Source organism: Oncorhynchus masou, chromosome 26, assembly GCF_036934945.1.
Source record: "Oncorhynchus masou masou isolate Uvic2021 chromosome 26, UVic_Omas_1.1, whole genome shotgun sequence".
Taxonomy (NCBI): Eukaryota; Metazoa; Chordata; class Actinopteri; order Salmoniformes; family Salmonidae; genus Oncorhynchus; species Oncorhynchus masou.
The window spans coordinates 16,406,882-16,424,345 of NC_088237.1; the positions used below are offsets into that span (position 1 = coordinate 16,406,882).

The 17,464-nt window shown below is 43.8% G+C and overlaps 1 protein-coding gene across 1 annotated transcript in view; it reads left to right on the plus strand.

Annotated features, from left to right (window-relative positions):
- Positions 1-3,767: 3,767 nt before the first annotated feature.
- Positions 3,768-17,464, plus strand: part of LOC135515100 (uncharacterized) — a 34,420-nt gene continuing 20,723 nt past the window's right edge. Inside the window, exon 1 of the mRNA XM_064938930.1 lies at positions 3,768-3,815. Within this exon, the coding sequence (XP_064795002.1) occupies positions 3,768-3,815 (48 nt within the window). The remainder of the gene's footprint in view (positions 3,816-17,464) is intronic.

Sequence of the window (17,464 nt, forward strand, 5' to 3'; positions counted from 1 at the left end):
GTGTTTTTCCCAATACTTTAACCTTAGCACTGTGTTTGACTGTGACCTAGGCCTGTATGTCTGTCTGAATGTATGACTGTGTGACTGTATGACTGTATGACTGTGACCTAGGCCTGTATCTCTGCCTGACTATATATGACTGTGTGACTGTATGACTGTATGATTATATGACTGTGACCTAGGCCTGTATGTCTGTCTGACTGTATGACTGTGACCTATACCCGGCCTTGTCTCAGGATGGTAAGTTGGTGGTTGAAGATATCCCTCTAGTGGTGTGGGGGCTGTGCTTTGGCAAAGTGGGTGGGGTTATATCCTTCCGGTTTGGCCCTGTCCGGGGGTATCATCGGATGGGGCCACAGTGTCTCCTGACCCCTCCTGTCTCAGCCTCCAGTATTTATGCTGCAGTAGTTTATGTGTCGGGGGGCTAGGGTCAGTTTGTTATATCTGGAGTACTTCTCCTGTCTTATCCGGTGTCCTGTGTGAATTTAATTATGCTCTCTCTAATTCTCTTTCTCTCTTTCTTTCTCTCTCTCGGAGGATCTGAGCCATAGGACCATGCCTCAGGACTACCTGGCATGATGACTCCTTGGTGTCCCCAGTCCACCTGGCCGTGCTGCTGCTCCAGTTTCAACTGTTCTGCCTGCGGCTATGGAATCCTGACCTGTTCACCGGACGTGCTACCTGTCCCAGACCTATTATTTGACCATGCTGGTCATTTATGAACATTTGAACATCTTGGTCATGTTCTGTTATAATCTCCCACCGGCACAGCCAGAAGAAGACTGGCCACCCCTCATAGCCTGGTTCCTCTCTAGGAATCTTCCTAGGATTTGGCCTTTCTAGGGAGTTTTTCCTAGCCAATGTGCTTCAACACCTGCATCGCTTGCTGTTGGGGATTTTAGGCTGGTTTTCTGTACAGCACTTTGAGATATCAGCTGATGTTCGAAGGGCTATATAAATACATTTGATTTGATGATTTGATTTGACCTAGGCCTGTATGTCTGTCTGAATGTATGACTGTGACCTAGGCCTCTATGTCTGTCTGACTGTATGACTGTGTGACTGTATGACTGTGACCTAGGCCTGTATGTCTGTCTGAATGTATGACTGTGTGACTGTATGACTGTGTGACTGTATGACTGTGTGACTGTATGACTGTATGACTTGTGACTGTACAACTCTATGCCTGTTTGACTGTGTGACTCTTTGACTGTATGACTGTATGACTTGTGACTGTACAACTCTATGCCTGTGTGACTGTGTGACTCTTTGACTGTACAACTCTATGCCTGTGTGAATGTGTGACTCTTTGACTGTATGACTGTATGACTGTGTGACTGTGTGACTGTATGACTGTGTGACTGTGTGACTCTATGCATGTGTGACTGTGTGACTATATGCCTGTGTGACTCTGCCTGTGTGACTGTGTGACTGTGTGACCCTATGCCTTTGTGACTGTGTGATTATTTGACTGTACTGTATGACTGGGTGTGTGATGTCTGTGTGACTGTTGACTGGTGTGACTCTATGCCTGTGTGACGTTATGCCTGTGTGACTCTATGCCTGTGTGACTGTGTGACTGTGTGACTCTATGCCTGTGTGACTCTATGTCTGTGTGACTGACTTGTGACTGTGTGACTGTGTGACTCTATGCCTGTGTGACTCTATGCCTGTGTGACTCTATACCTGTGTGACTCTGTGACTCTTTGAATGTATGACTGTATTTGTATTTATTTATTATTTCACCTTTATTTAACCAGGTAGGCAAGTTGAGAACAAGTTCTCATTTACAACTGGGACCAGGCCAAGATAAAGCAAAGCAGTTCGACACATATAACAACACAGAGTAACACGTGGAGCAAAACAAACATACAGTCAATAATACAGTAGAAAAATACGTCAATATACAATGTGAGCAAATGAGGTGAGATAAGGGAGGTCAAGGCCATGGTGGCGAAGTAAATACAATATAGCAAGTAAAACACTGAAATGGTAGATTTGCAGTGGAAGAATGTGCAAAGTAGAAATAGAAATAATGGGGAGCAAAGGAGAAAAATAAATACAGTAGGGGAAAGAGGCAGTTGTTTGGACTAAATTATAGATGGGCTATGTACAGGTGCAGTAATCTGTGAGCTGCTCTGACAACTGGTGCTTGAAGCTAGTGTTTCCAGTTTCAGAGATTTTTGTAGTTCGTTCCAGTCATTGGCAGCAGAGAACTAGAAGGAGAGGCGGCCAAAGGAGGAATTGGTTTTGTGGGTGACCAGAGAGATATACCTGCTGGAGCGCATGCTACAGGTGGGTGCTGCTATGGTGACCAGCGAGCTGAGATAAGGAGGGACTTCACCTAGCAGGTTCTTGTAGATGGAGCCAGTGGGTTTGGCGACGAGTATGAAGAGAGGGCCAGCCAACGAGAGTGTACAGGTCGCAGTGGTGGGTAGTATATGGGGCTTTGGTGACAAAACGGATGGCACTGTGATAGACTGCATCCAATTTATTAAGTAGGACATTGGAGGCTATTTTGTAAATGACATCGCCGAAGTCGAGGATCGGTAGGATAGTCAGTTTTACGAGGATATGTTTGGCAGCATGAGTGAAGGATGCTGTGTTGCGAAATAGGAAGCCAATTCTAGATTTAACTTTGGATTGGAGATGTTTGATGTGAGTCTGGAAGGAGAGTTTACAGTCTAACCAGACACCTAGGTATTTGTAGTTGTCCACATATTCTAAGTAACAACCGTCAAGAGTAGTGATGCTGGACGGGCGGGCAGGTGCAGGCAGCGATCGGTTGAAAAGCATGCATTTCATTTTACTTGTATGTAAGAGCAGTTGGAGGCCACTGAAGGAGAGTTGTATGACTGTGTGACTGTGTGACTCTATGCCTGTGTGACTGACTCTATGACTGTGTTACTCTATGCCTGTGTGACTGTGTGACTGTATGACTGTGTTACTCTATGCCTGTGTGACTGTGTGACTGTGTGACTATGCCTGTGTGACTAAAAAAGCCTTGTGCCCTAAAAGCCTTGTGCTTTCAATTAAAACATCTATCACGGATTACTCACACAAAAACATACCTTCAGCCTCAGTAGAGTGGAGCCTGTTACTTACAAAGGGCTTACAAATCCTACCTCGCTGCCCCGGGCTATGGCACCTCACTAACACACTCACACACACCTCTCTCTCTCTCTCTTTCCCTCTGTATTTTTCTTCAGCCACCTTTCTTTATACTCTTAAAAAGGGGTACTTCGGCTGTCCGCGTAGGATAACCATTTTTTGTTCCACGCAGAACACTTTTGGTATCCATGTAGAACCTTTTGTGGAAAAGGTTTTACATGGAACACAAAAGGGTTCTACCTTGAACCAAAAAGGGTATTTCAAAGGGTTATCCCATGGGGCCAGCTGAAGAACCCTTTTAGGTTCTAGAGTGTGGGAGCAGAGCTTGCAGGCAAAACAGGTTTGAATGTGACATTGATCCTTCCTCTTCATTTATGAGATGATTAATAGAGAAGGATATTCCTGAAACTGTTGAATTAATGCATTGTTCTCGATCAATATGTAGTCTATCAAATGCAATATATCAACATGTTTTGTTCTTTTCTTTTGGAATATGTTAAACAACTCCTCAGAAAGCAGGGTAGCGCACACCACTTCATAGACAATAGGCTGTCATCCCTCTTTCTATGAGAAGACATTCTGTTCCTGGTCGTACCGGACCGACAGTTTAGAGAAGAGAAACCAGACCCCAGTCAGGTTGTGTCTGTGTGGTAGACATGTCGGGTGTGGTGGCGGCCATATTGTGTGTTTTCACACGAGCTCAGGTAACCTCTCAAACTCAGGAACACTGATTTGAATAAGCCCCTTGTGTCTCTGGGGCCTAAGAAGTTGTTAGTTAGGGCAACTGAAAAAGTGAGCGGGAGAGTTGAGCGAGAGGGGGAGGTGCAGCGAGGGAGACACACAATGTAGGAGAGAGATCTGGCAAAGTTGTGCTGAGTTTGCACTATCCATTTCCCCCCGTTCCATGTCATATTCATTTTTAGATAAATATGCTCAGAGGCTACAGTTGGGTTTGGAGATAAATTCTGCGGCCGCGACCGACGATCCATTCTCCCCATAAAATCTCCCGACTCAGATCAGCCGTGTTTACATAGCATTACCATATATTAAACCCTGCATTCTCATGCATAGTATCCCATCGTGATGGTGTCAGTGAAGGAGGGGTATACAGTTGATAAAGGCCCAAAGGGATGCGGGAACAGGGATCATCCACTATCCAGCGCCATTGATATTCATTACAGTCGATCTACAGAACCCAGAATCTCTCCTCTCTCTCTCTCTCCCCTTGGGGACAGAAATACTTGATGTGCTTATCAGTGTTTGGAACAAGGATTTCCTTCTCTGCTAACAACAAACAGCTGTAGCAGAAGCTACAGTGGTATTTTTCTCTCTTTCTCTCGTTCTCTCTGTCTGTGTTAGCAGCATGCAGTCAGAATCCACTAGGCCTGGTAGGTTGTTTAATCTCCATCCAGCACACCTCAGCTGGAGATAACAGGGGGTGTCTGGAAATTACCCCCCCCCCCCCCAACACACACACCCCTTGATAAACCACCCACACTCCCCCCAGTGCACCGATCACCATTACCAATCTCCCATAACCCAAACCCAAACACATACAAACACACACATAAACCAACCTCTATCGCCCCATGTTGATGGTAGGATTTGATCTGCTGTTGGTCTTTTTCCCCTGTCGAGACAGACACACTGACTGGCCAAGCCAGGTAGTGACCATAGGAATGTTGTCTGGAACGTCTGGGTAATGTTACGTCAATGATTCCCGGTCATTGTAACAAAAGTCAGCTCTGCCCCTGCAAGGTGAGAGGAGCCAAACTTTGACAGGCTGATTCTCTCTCTCTCTCTGTCTCGGTCTCCCTCTTATGTAGACCTTTCAACTGAAAGCACATCAAATATAAGGCGTATATATATATATATATATATATATATACAGTGGGGCAAAAAAGTATTTAGTCAGCCACCAATTGTGCAAGTTCTCCCACTTAAAAAGATGAGAGAGGCCTGTAATTTTCATCATAGGTACACTTCAACTATGACAGACAAAATGAGGGAAAAAATCCAGAAAATCACATTGTAAGATTTATGAATTTATTTGCAAATTATGGTGGAAAATAAGTATTTGGTCACCTACAAACAAGCAAGATTTATGGCTCTCGCAGACATGTAACTTATTCTTTAAGAGGCTCCTCTGTCCTCCACTTGTTGCCTGTATTAATGGCACCTGTTTGACCTTGTTATCAGTATAAAAGACACCTGTACACAACCTCAAACAATCACACTCCAAACTCCACTATGGCCAAGACCAAAGAGCTGTCAAAGGACACCAGAAACAAAATTGTAGACCTGCACCAGGCTGGGAAGACTGAATCTGCAATAGGTAAGCAGCTTGGTTTGAAGAAATCAACTGTGGGAGCAATTATTAGGAAATGGAAGACATACAAGACCACTGATAATCTCCCTCGATCTGGGGCTCCATGCAAGATCTCACCCCGTGGAGTCGAAATGATCACAAGAACGGTGAGCGAAAATCCCAGAACCACACGTGGGACCTAGTGAATGACCTGCAGAGAGCTGGGACCAAAGTAACAAAGCCTACCATCAGTAACACACTACGCCGCCAGGGACTCAAATCCTGCAGTGCCAGACGTGTCCCCCTGCTTAAGCCAGTACATGTCCAGGCCCGTCTGAAGTTTGCTAGAGAGCATTTGGATGATCCAGAAGAAGATTGGGAGAATGTCATATGGTCAGATGAAACCAAAATATAACTTTTTGGTAAAAACTCAACTCGTCGTGTTTGGAGGACAAAGAATGCTGAGTTGCATCCAAAGAACACCATACCTACTGTGAAGCATGGGGGTGGAAACATCATGCTTTTGGGCTGTTTTTCTGCAAAGGGACCAGGATGACTGATCCGTGTAAAGGAAAGAATGAATGGGGCCATGTATCATGAGATTTTGAGTGAAAACCTTCCATCAGCAAGGGCATTGAAGATGAAACGTGGCTGGGTCTTTCAGCATGACAATAATCCCAAACAAACCGCCCGGGCAACGAGGGAGTGGCTTCGTAAGAAGCATTTCAAGGTCCTGGAGTGGCCTAGCCAGTCTCCATATCTCAACCCCATAGAAAATCTTTGGATGGAGTTGAAAGTCCGTGTTGCCCAGCAACAGCCCCAAAACATCACTACTCTAGAGGAGATCTGCATGGAGGAATGGGCTAAAATACCAGCAACAGTGTGTGAAAACCTTGTGAAAACTTACAGAAAACGTTTGACCTCTGTCATATATAACAAAGTATTGAGATAAACTTTTGTTATTGACCAAATACTTATTTTTCACCATAATTTATTTTTCACCATAATTTACAAATAAATTCAGTAAAAATCCTACAATGTGTTTTCTGGATTTTTTTCCTCATTTTGTCTGTCATAGTTGAAGTGTACCTATGATGAAAATTACAGGCCTCTCTCATCTTTTTAAGTGGGAGAACTTGCACAATTGGTGGCTGACTAAATACTTTTTTGCCCCACTGTATATATATATATATATATATATATATAGCGTAGTTGTACAGCCGTATCTCTTTAATCTCATCATGACAGGAAACGACACAATGACTAACGTAATGAGTCAAGTTAGTGTCAAGTCTTTATATGACAGCTGGCGTGTTCATGGGCCTATGATACATACAGTGGAGTATGCCAAAGTCGTGTGTGTGTGTGTACCGTGGGTGTGTGTGAGGTTTATCTGTTAAGCCCCAAACAAAGAAAGTTCAGCCTCTATAGATCATATCTGACAGTGTGTTGACAGCGTTGAGTCTTGAGTAAAGCTGCAGTACGACCGGGTCAACAATTAACTTAACGACTGTGTTATTTCTAGCCCTACACCCATAATTAATCGTATTGTTCAGGTTGGGCTGCTTTGCAGTTACTACAGTGATAGAGTCTTAGGTTGTGTGGTGAGGTGATACTGTGGTGATATGTACACTAGCACAGTGGGTGACTGTTCACTAAGTGGCTGACATGTATTTTTGTTGTAGGTACAGGTTGAGACCACTGACCGAGTCCGACGGTTTGTGAACCATTTACTGAATCTGTAATTGCAATGTCGGATCCTGTATATGAACTCATACAAGAGCAAATCCTCATAGTGACTTGCTAGGTGTAACGGTGTCAGAAGCATGTTTTTCTTCAGTACCGTTCATCCCTCTCTTCTCTCTATCCGTTCATACATACCTGCAGGGGCCCTGTCCAGACACAGACAGAGGGGAGACTCTTCTTTAAAGAGGAGGATGTCTTTCTCTTTATTTGAAGGCAAGACCCAACCCTTATTGTCTCCCTTCCAGTGACAGCCTAAAAGGACTGCTGTCTCCCCAGGTCGCAGTCCACATCACATCCACACGCATGAATGAAGAGACACAAGCTCTCTCTCTCTTTGTCTCTCTCTCTCCCTCGTCTCTTTCTATCCAACGTATTTACCTTTCAGCTCTAGCCCCTGGCCCCTGGGTCTGAGTGGTGTCCACCTGTCCCCCCCATAGGATCTACCTGGTCCTGGGTAACCCTACCCCCGACAGGGTCCGGCCTGGGAGGCTTTAATTGGCTCTAATGAGGAGCTCGGTCTGCACCACTTCCACTGTTACAATTAGGCCTAATGGAGGGCGCCGGAGCCACAGCCAGGGGTCAGTAGCCAGTGGGCCAGTGGGCTGTGGCTGGGCAGCCGTGCGACTGGGAGGAACAAGGAGCCCTTTGGGCAGCCGGGCAGAGCCTGAATGGACACTGGTAATGGCTGTAGTGACAGTAATGTCTGTGGAGGAGATCATTTTGAAGGGGGGCGACGGGGAGTGAAGTGCAGTGTGGTGATGAGAGACACGGTGCCAAAAATATGCCTCCCACCCCCCTCGGCGATGTGTATGTCTATCCTATTGTTTTCCTACAAGACTTGTTTACTGCATTGTCTCATTTAAACCTGAGGATTTCCAACTGTCCTTAATCCTTATGCCCACTTGAATGAGTGTGTGTGTGCGTTTGTGTGTGTGGTGTGTCCACGGCGCACCAGCAGGGAATATGAACTGATAATTAAATGGCAGAAACGTGCACACACAGCCAGTGTTTTGTAATCTAAGAGGTTTAGCATGTGACTTAAATACGGCAACACCAGTGTGTCTCAGTCACAACCCCGGATTTCATCTCAGCCATTTTTGCTTAAGTCTTACTTATACTTAGAGGAGAGGGAAAATGACTAGACTGCATATTTTCCCCCCATACCCCCTCTATCTACCCCCTCCATCTACCCCCTCTATCTACCCCCTCTATCCCTCCATCCTCCCCACCTCCTTAACAATCGATTTCTCTCTATTTTTCAGGAGACTGCAATGTCCAATTTCAATGAGATTTTCTCTCCTCTGCCTGTATGTAATGGTCTCTTGTCTTCTGTCATCACCTTAATTGCCTCACCTGCCCATCACCACGGAGACAGCCCTCTGACGGGCAGCTAGGATACTGCAGGGGGAAGGTGGGGACAGACAGACAGACAGACAGACAGACAAGGGGACAGTGGGTTAATCTGGGGTCTCTCTCTCTCCCATTTCTCCCCCACGCACCTTCACTATGAGTCTGGATGGCCATAGCTACTCGTCATAATAACTGTCTTCTATTGTTGGTTTCTGTGGACTGTAGTATATCTGGCAGGTGATGATCTACAGAATATGCATATTGTAGACTTCTTTAAACAGAAATACCTCAATGGTGAACCATGCAACACAGTATGGTGCATGACATAGCCAATGATTTAAACCACAAGACACATTAGAGATGCTACATGTGGTGTTAACGGTCTGCTATATGCAAACACAATATGCATTTATTTTGTGTATCCTTTGCTGCAGGAGTTGAGAATGTTAAGCATGCTTAGTCCACTTTGATCACTGATATGAGGATGGGCAATTGGGGGAAGGAGAGATGCTTCTATATCAGCCAACTGCATTGGTTGTGAGTTTCCTATACTAGCTAACGTCTGCTGGATCTGTAGCACTCGTCGTGTACTGTATCTAATCATGGTTGACTCAGAATAAAACAAGTGAGGGAACATATTCAATTATAGTGACTATCAGTCCAAATTCACTCTCAGTTGATTCAATGGTTTTTGTTGAGCGCGGCATCGTTTATCATTCTTATATTGAATTTCATAAGCAGAACAAGCAGAGGGGAGGAACAAGTGGTTGGAACATGCGGACAGAAATACAGAGACGACAACAAAAAAAGAGGGATGAGGGAAAAAAGAGCAGAGAACAGAATGCTTCCCTGTGTCTTCTGACGGATTTAGCTTTTGTTTGAAATGAAAATGCAGAGTGTTTGAGGGATTACAGTGGATTGGCAGGCCCAAGGGAGCCAAGCAGTTATCTGTACACCAGTAATATGGAGTATGGCAATCATCGCTCAGTGTGTGTGTGTGTGTGTGTGTGTGTGTGTGTGTGTGTGTGTGTGTGTGTGTGTGTGTGTGTGTGTGTGTGTGTGTGTGTGTGTGTGTGTGTGTGTGCGTGCGTGTGTGTGTGGAAAGAAACAGTTTGTGTGTTGGGTAGTAGTGTGTGTCCGTGTAGCAGTGGTAGAACATTCAGTACAGTACAGAGGACACAGCTGTTTCAGTCACAATGAGCATCTTAACACCATGTGATTGATTGCATCGTCCATCTAGTTAACTAATAACATTAACCAACAATACTGACAGAACAGTAATATAATCTTTGGATGGAATTCCTCATCATCAAGTCTCTTCCACTAACAATTACACTCTGTGGCCTTCCTTTCACCCTTTTTCATTCATCCATCCATCCATCCATCCATCCATTCGTCCTTTCTTCATTTCTCTTCATCTCTGCCAAGTACTAAGGAAACCACAGCCACGCTCCATTAGTCTGGAGAGAGTAATTTTTACTTTTCTCCTGATGGATGTCCTGTATTTTGACTTGTAATGTATAAGCTTTTGAGTGTTTGCCTGGGGTGGGGTGGAGTGCAGAGGGGAGGGGAGGGGTGTGGCTCTCTTCCGCTGACTGCTGGCTCACCTTGTCCATTAGCCGGGTCAGGGAGAGGTAATGTTGTTGTTGAAACATACCTGTCCGTCTGACCCCAGCCGTAATGTAAACACTGGCTTTGTGATTCACACACCTGACATTCCACAGCTCTCAGCCTGGCTCCGACACACGGCTCCGACACACGGCGATTAGCTCTGAGGCGTTGTGTGTGTGTGTGTGTGTGTGTGTGTGTGTGTGGTAGATGGCGACTGTGTGGAGCGGTACCATCAACTGTATTCCTCGTGTCCCTTCTCTGTGTTTGTCGTAAACAAAGAGAGGGCAGTTGGATGCTGCCAAAATCCCACTCATCATTCAGGTCAGTCAGGTAACATTACTTCCATTGTTCTGACTCAATGTGTCCTTCAGTATTTGTGGCGAAACATTTTCAGACACTGCAAGATGCAGTTTGTGCCTGTTGTCAATTCTGCAAACAGTTGACCTGCAACTGAATATGTAACTAGTGCCTCCATGTGTGTAGTTATAACATTGATCACAGACACAGACTAGCCCTCTAATTGGCAGAGACGGAAACTTGTAATGAAAGGCTATTAGCTTGGCCAGGAACCTTCGAGCAGCCGAGCGCACAGCCACAGAAATTGCTTTTGGTTAATGTACAGATCCGTACGTCTCTCTTGTTCCTTGTTCCTCTCTCTTTCTACTTCTTTCTCCCCATTTGCCCTATCTCTTTCTCTTTTTTTTTCTCTCTCCAAACTCTCTCAAATGCATCTGTGCATTTCTCAAAAGCTTACTGTTGTCAAATTATGATGGTCTTAAGCCAGAATTTAAATATATATTTTTTTGATCCAATTGCTTTTTTCACCTTTTGCATGAAAGGTGTGTCAGTCATTTCAGGTAAAATAGCCTGTCTTTTTCTCTCTTCTCTTTTTCACATTCTCCCTTTTCACGTTTTATTTCCACGGGTTCCTCCATCCACCTCTGGATGGAGGAACCCTCCTACTTTGTACTCCTAAAAGAAAGAGAGAACGGAGATGAAGGACAGAGGAGTCTGGTCACCTAGAGGCTCCATTGTGACTTCTCCAGCACAGACAAAGGCCTGAGGAACAGAGAGAGAGGAAATACTGTTCAGTCTGGTGGTCTGCTCTTGTTCCTGTGAGAGTTATACATCATATACGCGATGCATGAAGTTCACCTTGTCAGAAACACCCCCAATTCAACCCCATCCCAGACGGTGTGTGCGTGCGCGCGCTCGTGTGTTTGAGAAACCACCAGCGTAAGGCAGATCATGGAATTCATAACATAGCTCAGGTGTACTCCTCTCCTGTCATCCTCAAAAAGAGACCCCAGACACAAATCTACATGACCCTTTCTATTCCAAATGTTTGACTTTACACCTGTCTTCTTGTCTTTCCCCTCCCTGTCTTAGACTGGGGGCTACATGCATGAAGTCTGTGTTCCATAGAGATCTTCACAGTGGCTGAAGAAGCACAATCCTGCTCTCTGGTTCTTCTCTTGACTTTCTCATCCTTGTCAAGTTTTTCTCCAGCTATCAGGAAGACAAGCTGAACACACTCCACACAGTTCATGAGTTCTGCTGCAGAGATTCATGTGACATTGCTGCTGTGGACCTGCGGCAGGCTCCCTCTATGACAAGATTAACCCCATCTCACACATACACACATCACACACATACACACAGACATACTCACGCTAACACACATAGACCCAACTCAAATACCAAACCACAACAACCCCTTCGATTCCCTCTCAGAAATAAAGCCGTATTGGAGCCCCTTTCAGATGGAAATACATTTGCGGGTTAATCCCGCTGCACAAAAGGGGGTGTCTGAGAGACGGGCTCCGACCAGTGATTACCTCTTAAATACATATAGATCCATCTCTTTGAATGGCGGGCCATTGAGCGGGAGATTGGGTTAAATTAGATGCTAATCATTTTCCGTTTTCTGCTGTTGGTGAACTGATAAGGCCTTCAGGACCACCCCTTCGTCACAGACCACGAGAGATACCCCGGAAAACGCTCTCCTTCCTTCTTTCTCCCCCTCTTTATGGTAATGCAGGCAGGGAGTGTGCCTCCCCATTTAGATTTGCCTCTCACTCTCTCTGTCACCCGCTCGTTCACTCGCTGCATTTAATAACAGGAAAGAAGAAGAGGAAGATAAGTTGTGAGGCTCAGACGGAAAGCAGGCTCGGGACGCATTTACTTTTCAGCAGGGTTGAAATAGCCCCAGTTAAACCTAAGGAAGAAACGTCACAACCCACTCCCTCTCTTTTCAAAGAGAAAATAAGACGGAAGATAGAGAGAGAGAGAGAACTGTCGTGCGAAATCCTTCAACTTCCCAAAGAGAGTTAGATGATTATTCACTTGGATGCTATTCCATGCCAGGGGCATAACTGTCTTCCCTGACCAATGGAAGACTTGTGTATCAGGATGTCTATGTTCAATCTAACTTCACTGTACATCTATTAGTGGATATCATGACACGAGATAGATGAATGGACTTGGATTGTTGAGCTTTCTTACGCCAGTATGATGTACTGAGAGTATGTTCGTGTAATGACGTTTTAAGGTTTTGTAAATTAACGATTTTCTTCACAATGCGAAGTAAAAAGCTCCATAATATGATTGCAATCTGGAAAGAAAATTCAGCTGTTGTTGGAAATGTTTGTGCTGGTATTTGAAGGTGGCTGTTACAACATGTGTTGTAGCCAGTGTGTACTACACACACACACACACACACACACACACACACACACACACACACACACACACACACACACACACACACACACACACACACACACACACACACACACACACACACAGACATGAAAGCAGAGCAAGACAGGTGCTGGTGCAAACTTCACGAACCCAGACCCCCACGCATCCCTTAATATCTACTGTAAAGATTCCTCTGTGTGTTTGTGTTTTTGTGTGTGTGTGTGTTCTAAAACGGTTCTTTCTCCCTGACTTCATACACCGTGGTGTGACTGTTTCAGGTTGGGTGGGAAACAGATAAAGACCATGTGTTTGCCTTAGTCCCCCCATACAGCCCTCAGACAGGCAGAATGACATGACTACAGTAAGCCATTATTTACATTAGCTGTAATGCTACAGGTCATCAAAACAAGATGGTCGCCTCCTATGATTATCCTGTTAAACATAGATGTGTTATGACAACCGCACTCCCACTCTCTCCTTCTCTTCTCTTCCCCACCAACGGCTTACTAAATATAGGGGTCGAATCTTTAGTATTACTTATAGACAGCGGTGTAAAATACTTAAGTAAAAATACTACTTAAGTAGTTTTTTGGGGTATCTGTACTTTACTTTACTATTTATATTTTTGAAAACATTTACTTTTACTTCACTACATTCCTTATGTACTTTTTTCAAAATACATTTTCCCTGACACCCAAAAGTATTCGTTATATTTTGAATGCTTAGCAGGACAGGAAAATGGTCCAATTCACACACTTATCAAGAGAACACCCCTGTTCATCCCGACTGCCTCTGATTGGGCGGACTCACTAAACTCACATGCTTAATTTGTAAATTATGTCTGAGTGTTGGAGTGTGCCCCTGGCTATCTGTAAATGATGTCTGAGGCGGACTGGCTATCTGTAAATGATGTCTGAGTGTTGGATTGTGCCCCTGGCTATCTGTAAATGATGTCTCATTGTTGGAACTGGCTATCTGTAAATTGGATGTCTGAGTGTTGGAGTGTGCCCCTGGCTTTCTGTAAATGATGTCTGAGTGTTGGAGTGTGCCCCTGGCTATCTGTAAATGATGTCTGAGTGTTGGAGTGTGCCCCTGGCTATCTGTAAATGATGTCTGAGTGTTGGAGTGTGCCCCTGGCTATCTGTAAATGATGTCTGAGTGTTGGAGTGTGCCCCTGGCTATCTGTAAATGATGTCTGAGTGTAGGAGTGTGCCCCTGGCTATCTGTAAATGATGTCTGAGTGTTGGAGTGTGCCCCTGGCTATCTGTAAATGATGTCTGAGTGTTGGAGTGTGCCCCTGGCTATCTGTAAATGATGTCTGAGTGTTGGAGTGTGCCCCCGGCTATCTGTAAATGATGTCTGAGTGTTGGAGTGTGCCCCTGGTTCTCCGTAAATAAATAAAAACAGGAAAATGGTGCCGTCTGGTTTGCTTCATATATGGAATTTGAAATGGTTTATACTTTTACTTAAGTATATTTTAGCAATTACATTTACTTTTGATACTTAAGTATATTTATAAACCAAATACTTTTAGACTTTTACTCAAGTAGGTTTTTACTGGGTGACTTTTACTTTTACTATTAAGGTATCTTAACTTTTCCTCAAGTAAGACTATTGGGTACTTTGTCCACCACTGCTTATAGAAAGGGTGAAATAGAAATAAAAATGCTGTAATTGTAGAAGTCTAATCTATGATGAGATTTCTGGTTTGGCAAGGAAACATCTTTCGACTAATTATTAGTTGTGAAATTATTACACACACACAATTTATTATTGCTTTAGAGTTTAACAGTGGTGTGACCATGACAATTCACTCTCACCCTTTAAGTTGTTTGATGTAGTGGCTGAGAATTAGTATTTTCTTCTTTAATCAATAGATTTCTATTCCACTTTAAGAAAATGTGAGACGTCTTTATTTGGGCGTGTGGATATTCACTCATAAGTCATGATATATCCTCTCAATTCACTCATAAGTTATGATATAACCTCTCAATTCACTCACAAGTCATGATATAACCTCTCAATTCACTCAAAAGTCATGATATAACCTCTCAATTCTCTCAAAAGTCATGATATAACCTCTCAATTCACTCACAAGTCATGATATAACCTCTCAATTCACTCACAAGTCATGATATAACCTCTCAATTCACTCACAAGTCATGATATAACCTCTCAATTCACTCACAAGTCATGATATAACCTCTCAATTCACTCACAAGTCATGATATAAACTCTCAATTCACTCACAAGTCATGATATAACCTCTCAATTCACTCATAAGTCATGATATAACCTCTCAATTCACTCACAAGTCATGATATAACCTCTCAATTCACTCACAAGTCATGATATAACCTCTCAATTCACTCACAAGTCATGATATAACCTCTCAATTCACTCACAAGTCATGATATAACCTCTCAGTTCACTCACAAGTCATGATATAACCTCTCAATTCACTCACAAGTCATGATATAACCTCTCAATTCACTCATAAGTCATGATATAACCTCTCTGATGATATGACCTCTCATTTAATATGAAGGGTCGTTGTCGCCATGTACGCGATAAGAGAAAGAAATAAGTGAATTTAAAAAAGATGAAGTAAATGAAGGAAGTGCACTTCTGAAGCTCGTATGACTAGATACAGAATTTCAATTTGAGTAGCGGAGGCGTGGAGGGGATGGAGAGGAGAGGAGGGGGCAGTCTGTCGGTGTTGTGTGCCCACTGAACACAGCCTTCTCCCGGCTGTGCTGCCTAATTTGTTCCCCCTGCCGTATCTCGCCCCCTCCGAGTCCACGTTTAGCATTATTAATCAAATTACTAAACTTTTTTTTCCTGTTTTATTGAATTTCTCTCTACTCCGTTTCATTTTAACTGTTTTAAAAGTACTTATTGTCTACGCATATCTTGTTCTCTCTCTTCTCGCTCTCTTCTCTCTTTCTTTCCTCTCTCTTCTCGCTCTCTTCTCTCTTTCTTTCCTCTCTCTCCTCATTAGTTCTCTCTCCCTCTCTCTTTCTTTCCCTGTGCGGGTGAAACATAATAGAATGAAAGGAGAAAACTTGCCGTTTAGAAACAGAAGCATCAGGTTAATGATAAAAAATGTTCAATTAAGATAACGGACTAGTCTGCCTGTTGACCTGGGGGCCTCACCGCACATCAACGGCACAGCACCACCTCCTGTTTGTGTACTCAAGAATGTATTTTCAAACACATTCATACATTTGTGAGGGTGTGTGCGCGTGTGTGTAAGTGTGTATGAGCTTGAGTGTGTGTGTGTTTCTCTCCCTCTCCATCCCAGTGCCCTGATAGTTAGTGTGCTCTTGTTTCCAGACCATTATTGGCAGTGTAGATAAGTCATTTACCCAAGCACAGGAGGCCTTGCTCCCACTACCCACAGCAACCCCGCCACAGCCCAGAATACAGCAATCTCAGTTCAAAGTTGAACCAGCCAAACGTTAAATTAGCCCAAACCTGATTAATCTAATTTACTGTCGTGTATTTCTCCTCCCCTCTACAATTTCCATATTCTCTCAGTTCAAAGCTGAAACTATGTATGAAATGACCTTGCGTTGGATCAAAGTCATTAGGAAAGCTATTTGAATATGCTAATTAAGGGAAGATTAGAAAGCTGCTGATAAGTATGAATATGTTGTGTGTAAAGGGAAGCAAGACGAATGCTACTGCTCACTCAGCACTATTAAACTGTAAAGGGAAACTGTAAAGGGAAGCAAGACGAATGCTACTGCACACTCAGCACTATTAAACTGTAAAGGGAAACTGCAAAGAGAAGCAAGACGAATGCTACTGCTCACTCAGCACTATTAAACTGTAAAGGGAAACTGTAAAGGGAAGCAAGACGAATGCTACTGCACACTCAGCACTATTAAACTGTAAAGGGAAACTGTAAAGAGAAGCAAGACGAATGCTACTACTCACTCAGCACTATTCAACTGTAAAGGGAAGCAAGACGAATGCTACTGCACACTCAGCTCTATTAAACTGTAAAGGGAAACTGTAAAGGGATGCAAGACGAATGCTACTGCTCACTCAGCACTATTAAACTGTAAAGGGAAACTGCAAAGAGAAGCAAGACGAATGCTACTGCTCACTCAGCACTATTAAACTGTAAAGGGAAACTGTAAAGGGAAGCAAGACGAATGCTACTGCTCACTCAGCACTATTAAACTGTAAAGGGAAACTGTAAAGGGAAGCAAGACGAATGCTACTGCTCACTCAGCACTATTAAACTGTAAAGAGAAACTGTAAAGGGATGCAAGACGAATGCTACTGCTCACTCAGCACTATTAAACTGTAAAGGGAAACTGTAAAGGGAAGCAAGACGAATGCTACTGCTCACTCAGCACTATTAAACTGTAAAGAGAAACTGTAAAGGGATGCATGCTACTGCTCACTCAGCATATTACACTGTAAAGAGAAACTGTAAAGGGATGCAAGACGAATGCTACTGCTCACTCAGCACTATTAAACTGTAAAGAGAAACTGTAAAGGGATGCAAGACGAATGCTACTGCTCACTCAGCACTATTACACTGTAAAGAGAAACTGTAAAGGGATGCAAGACGAATGCTACTGCTCACTCAGCATTATTAAACTGTAAAGGGAAGCAAGA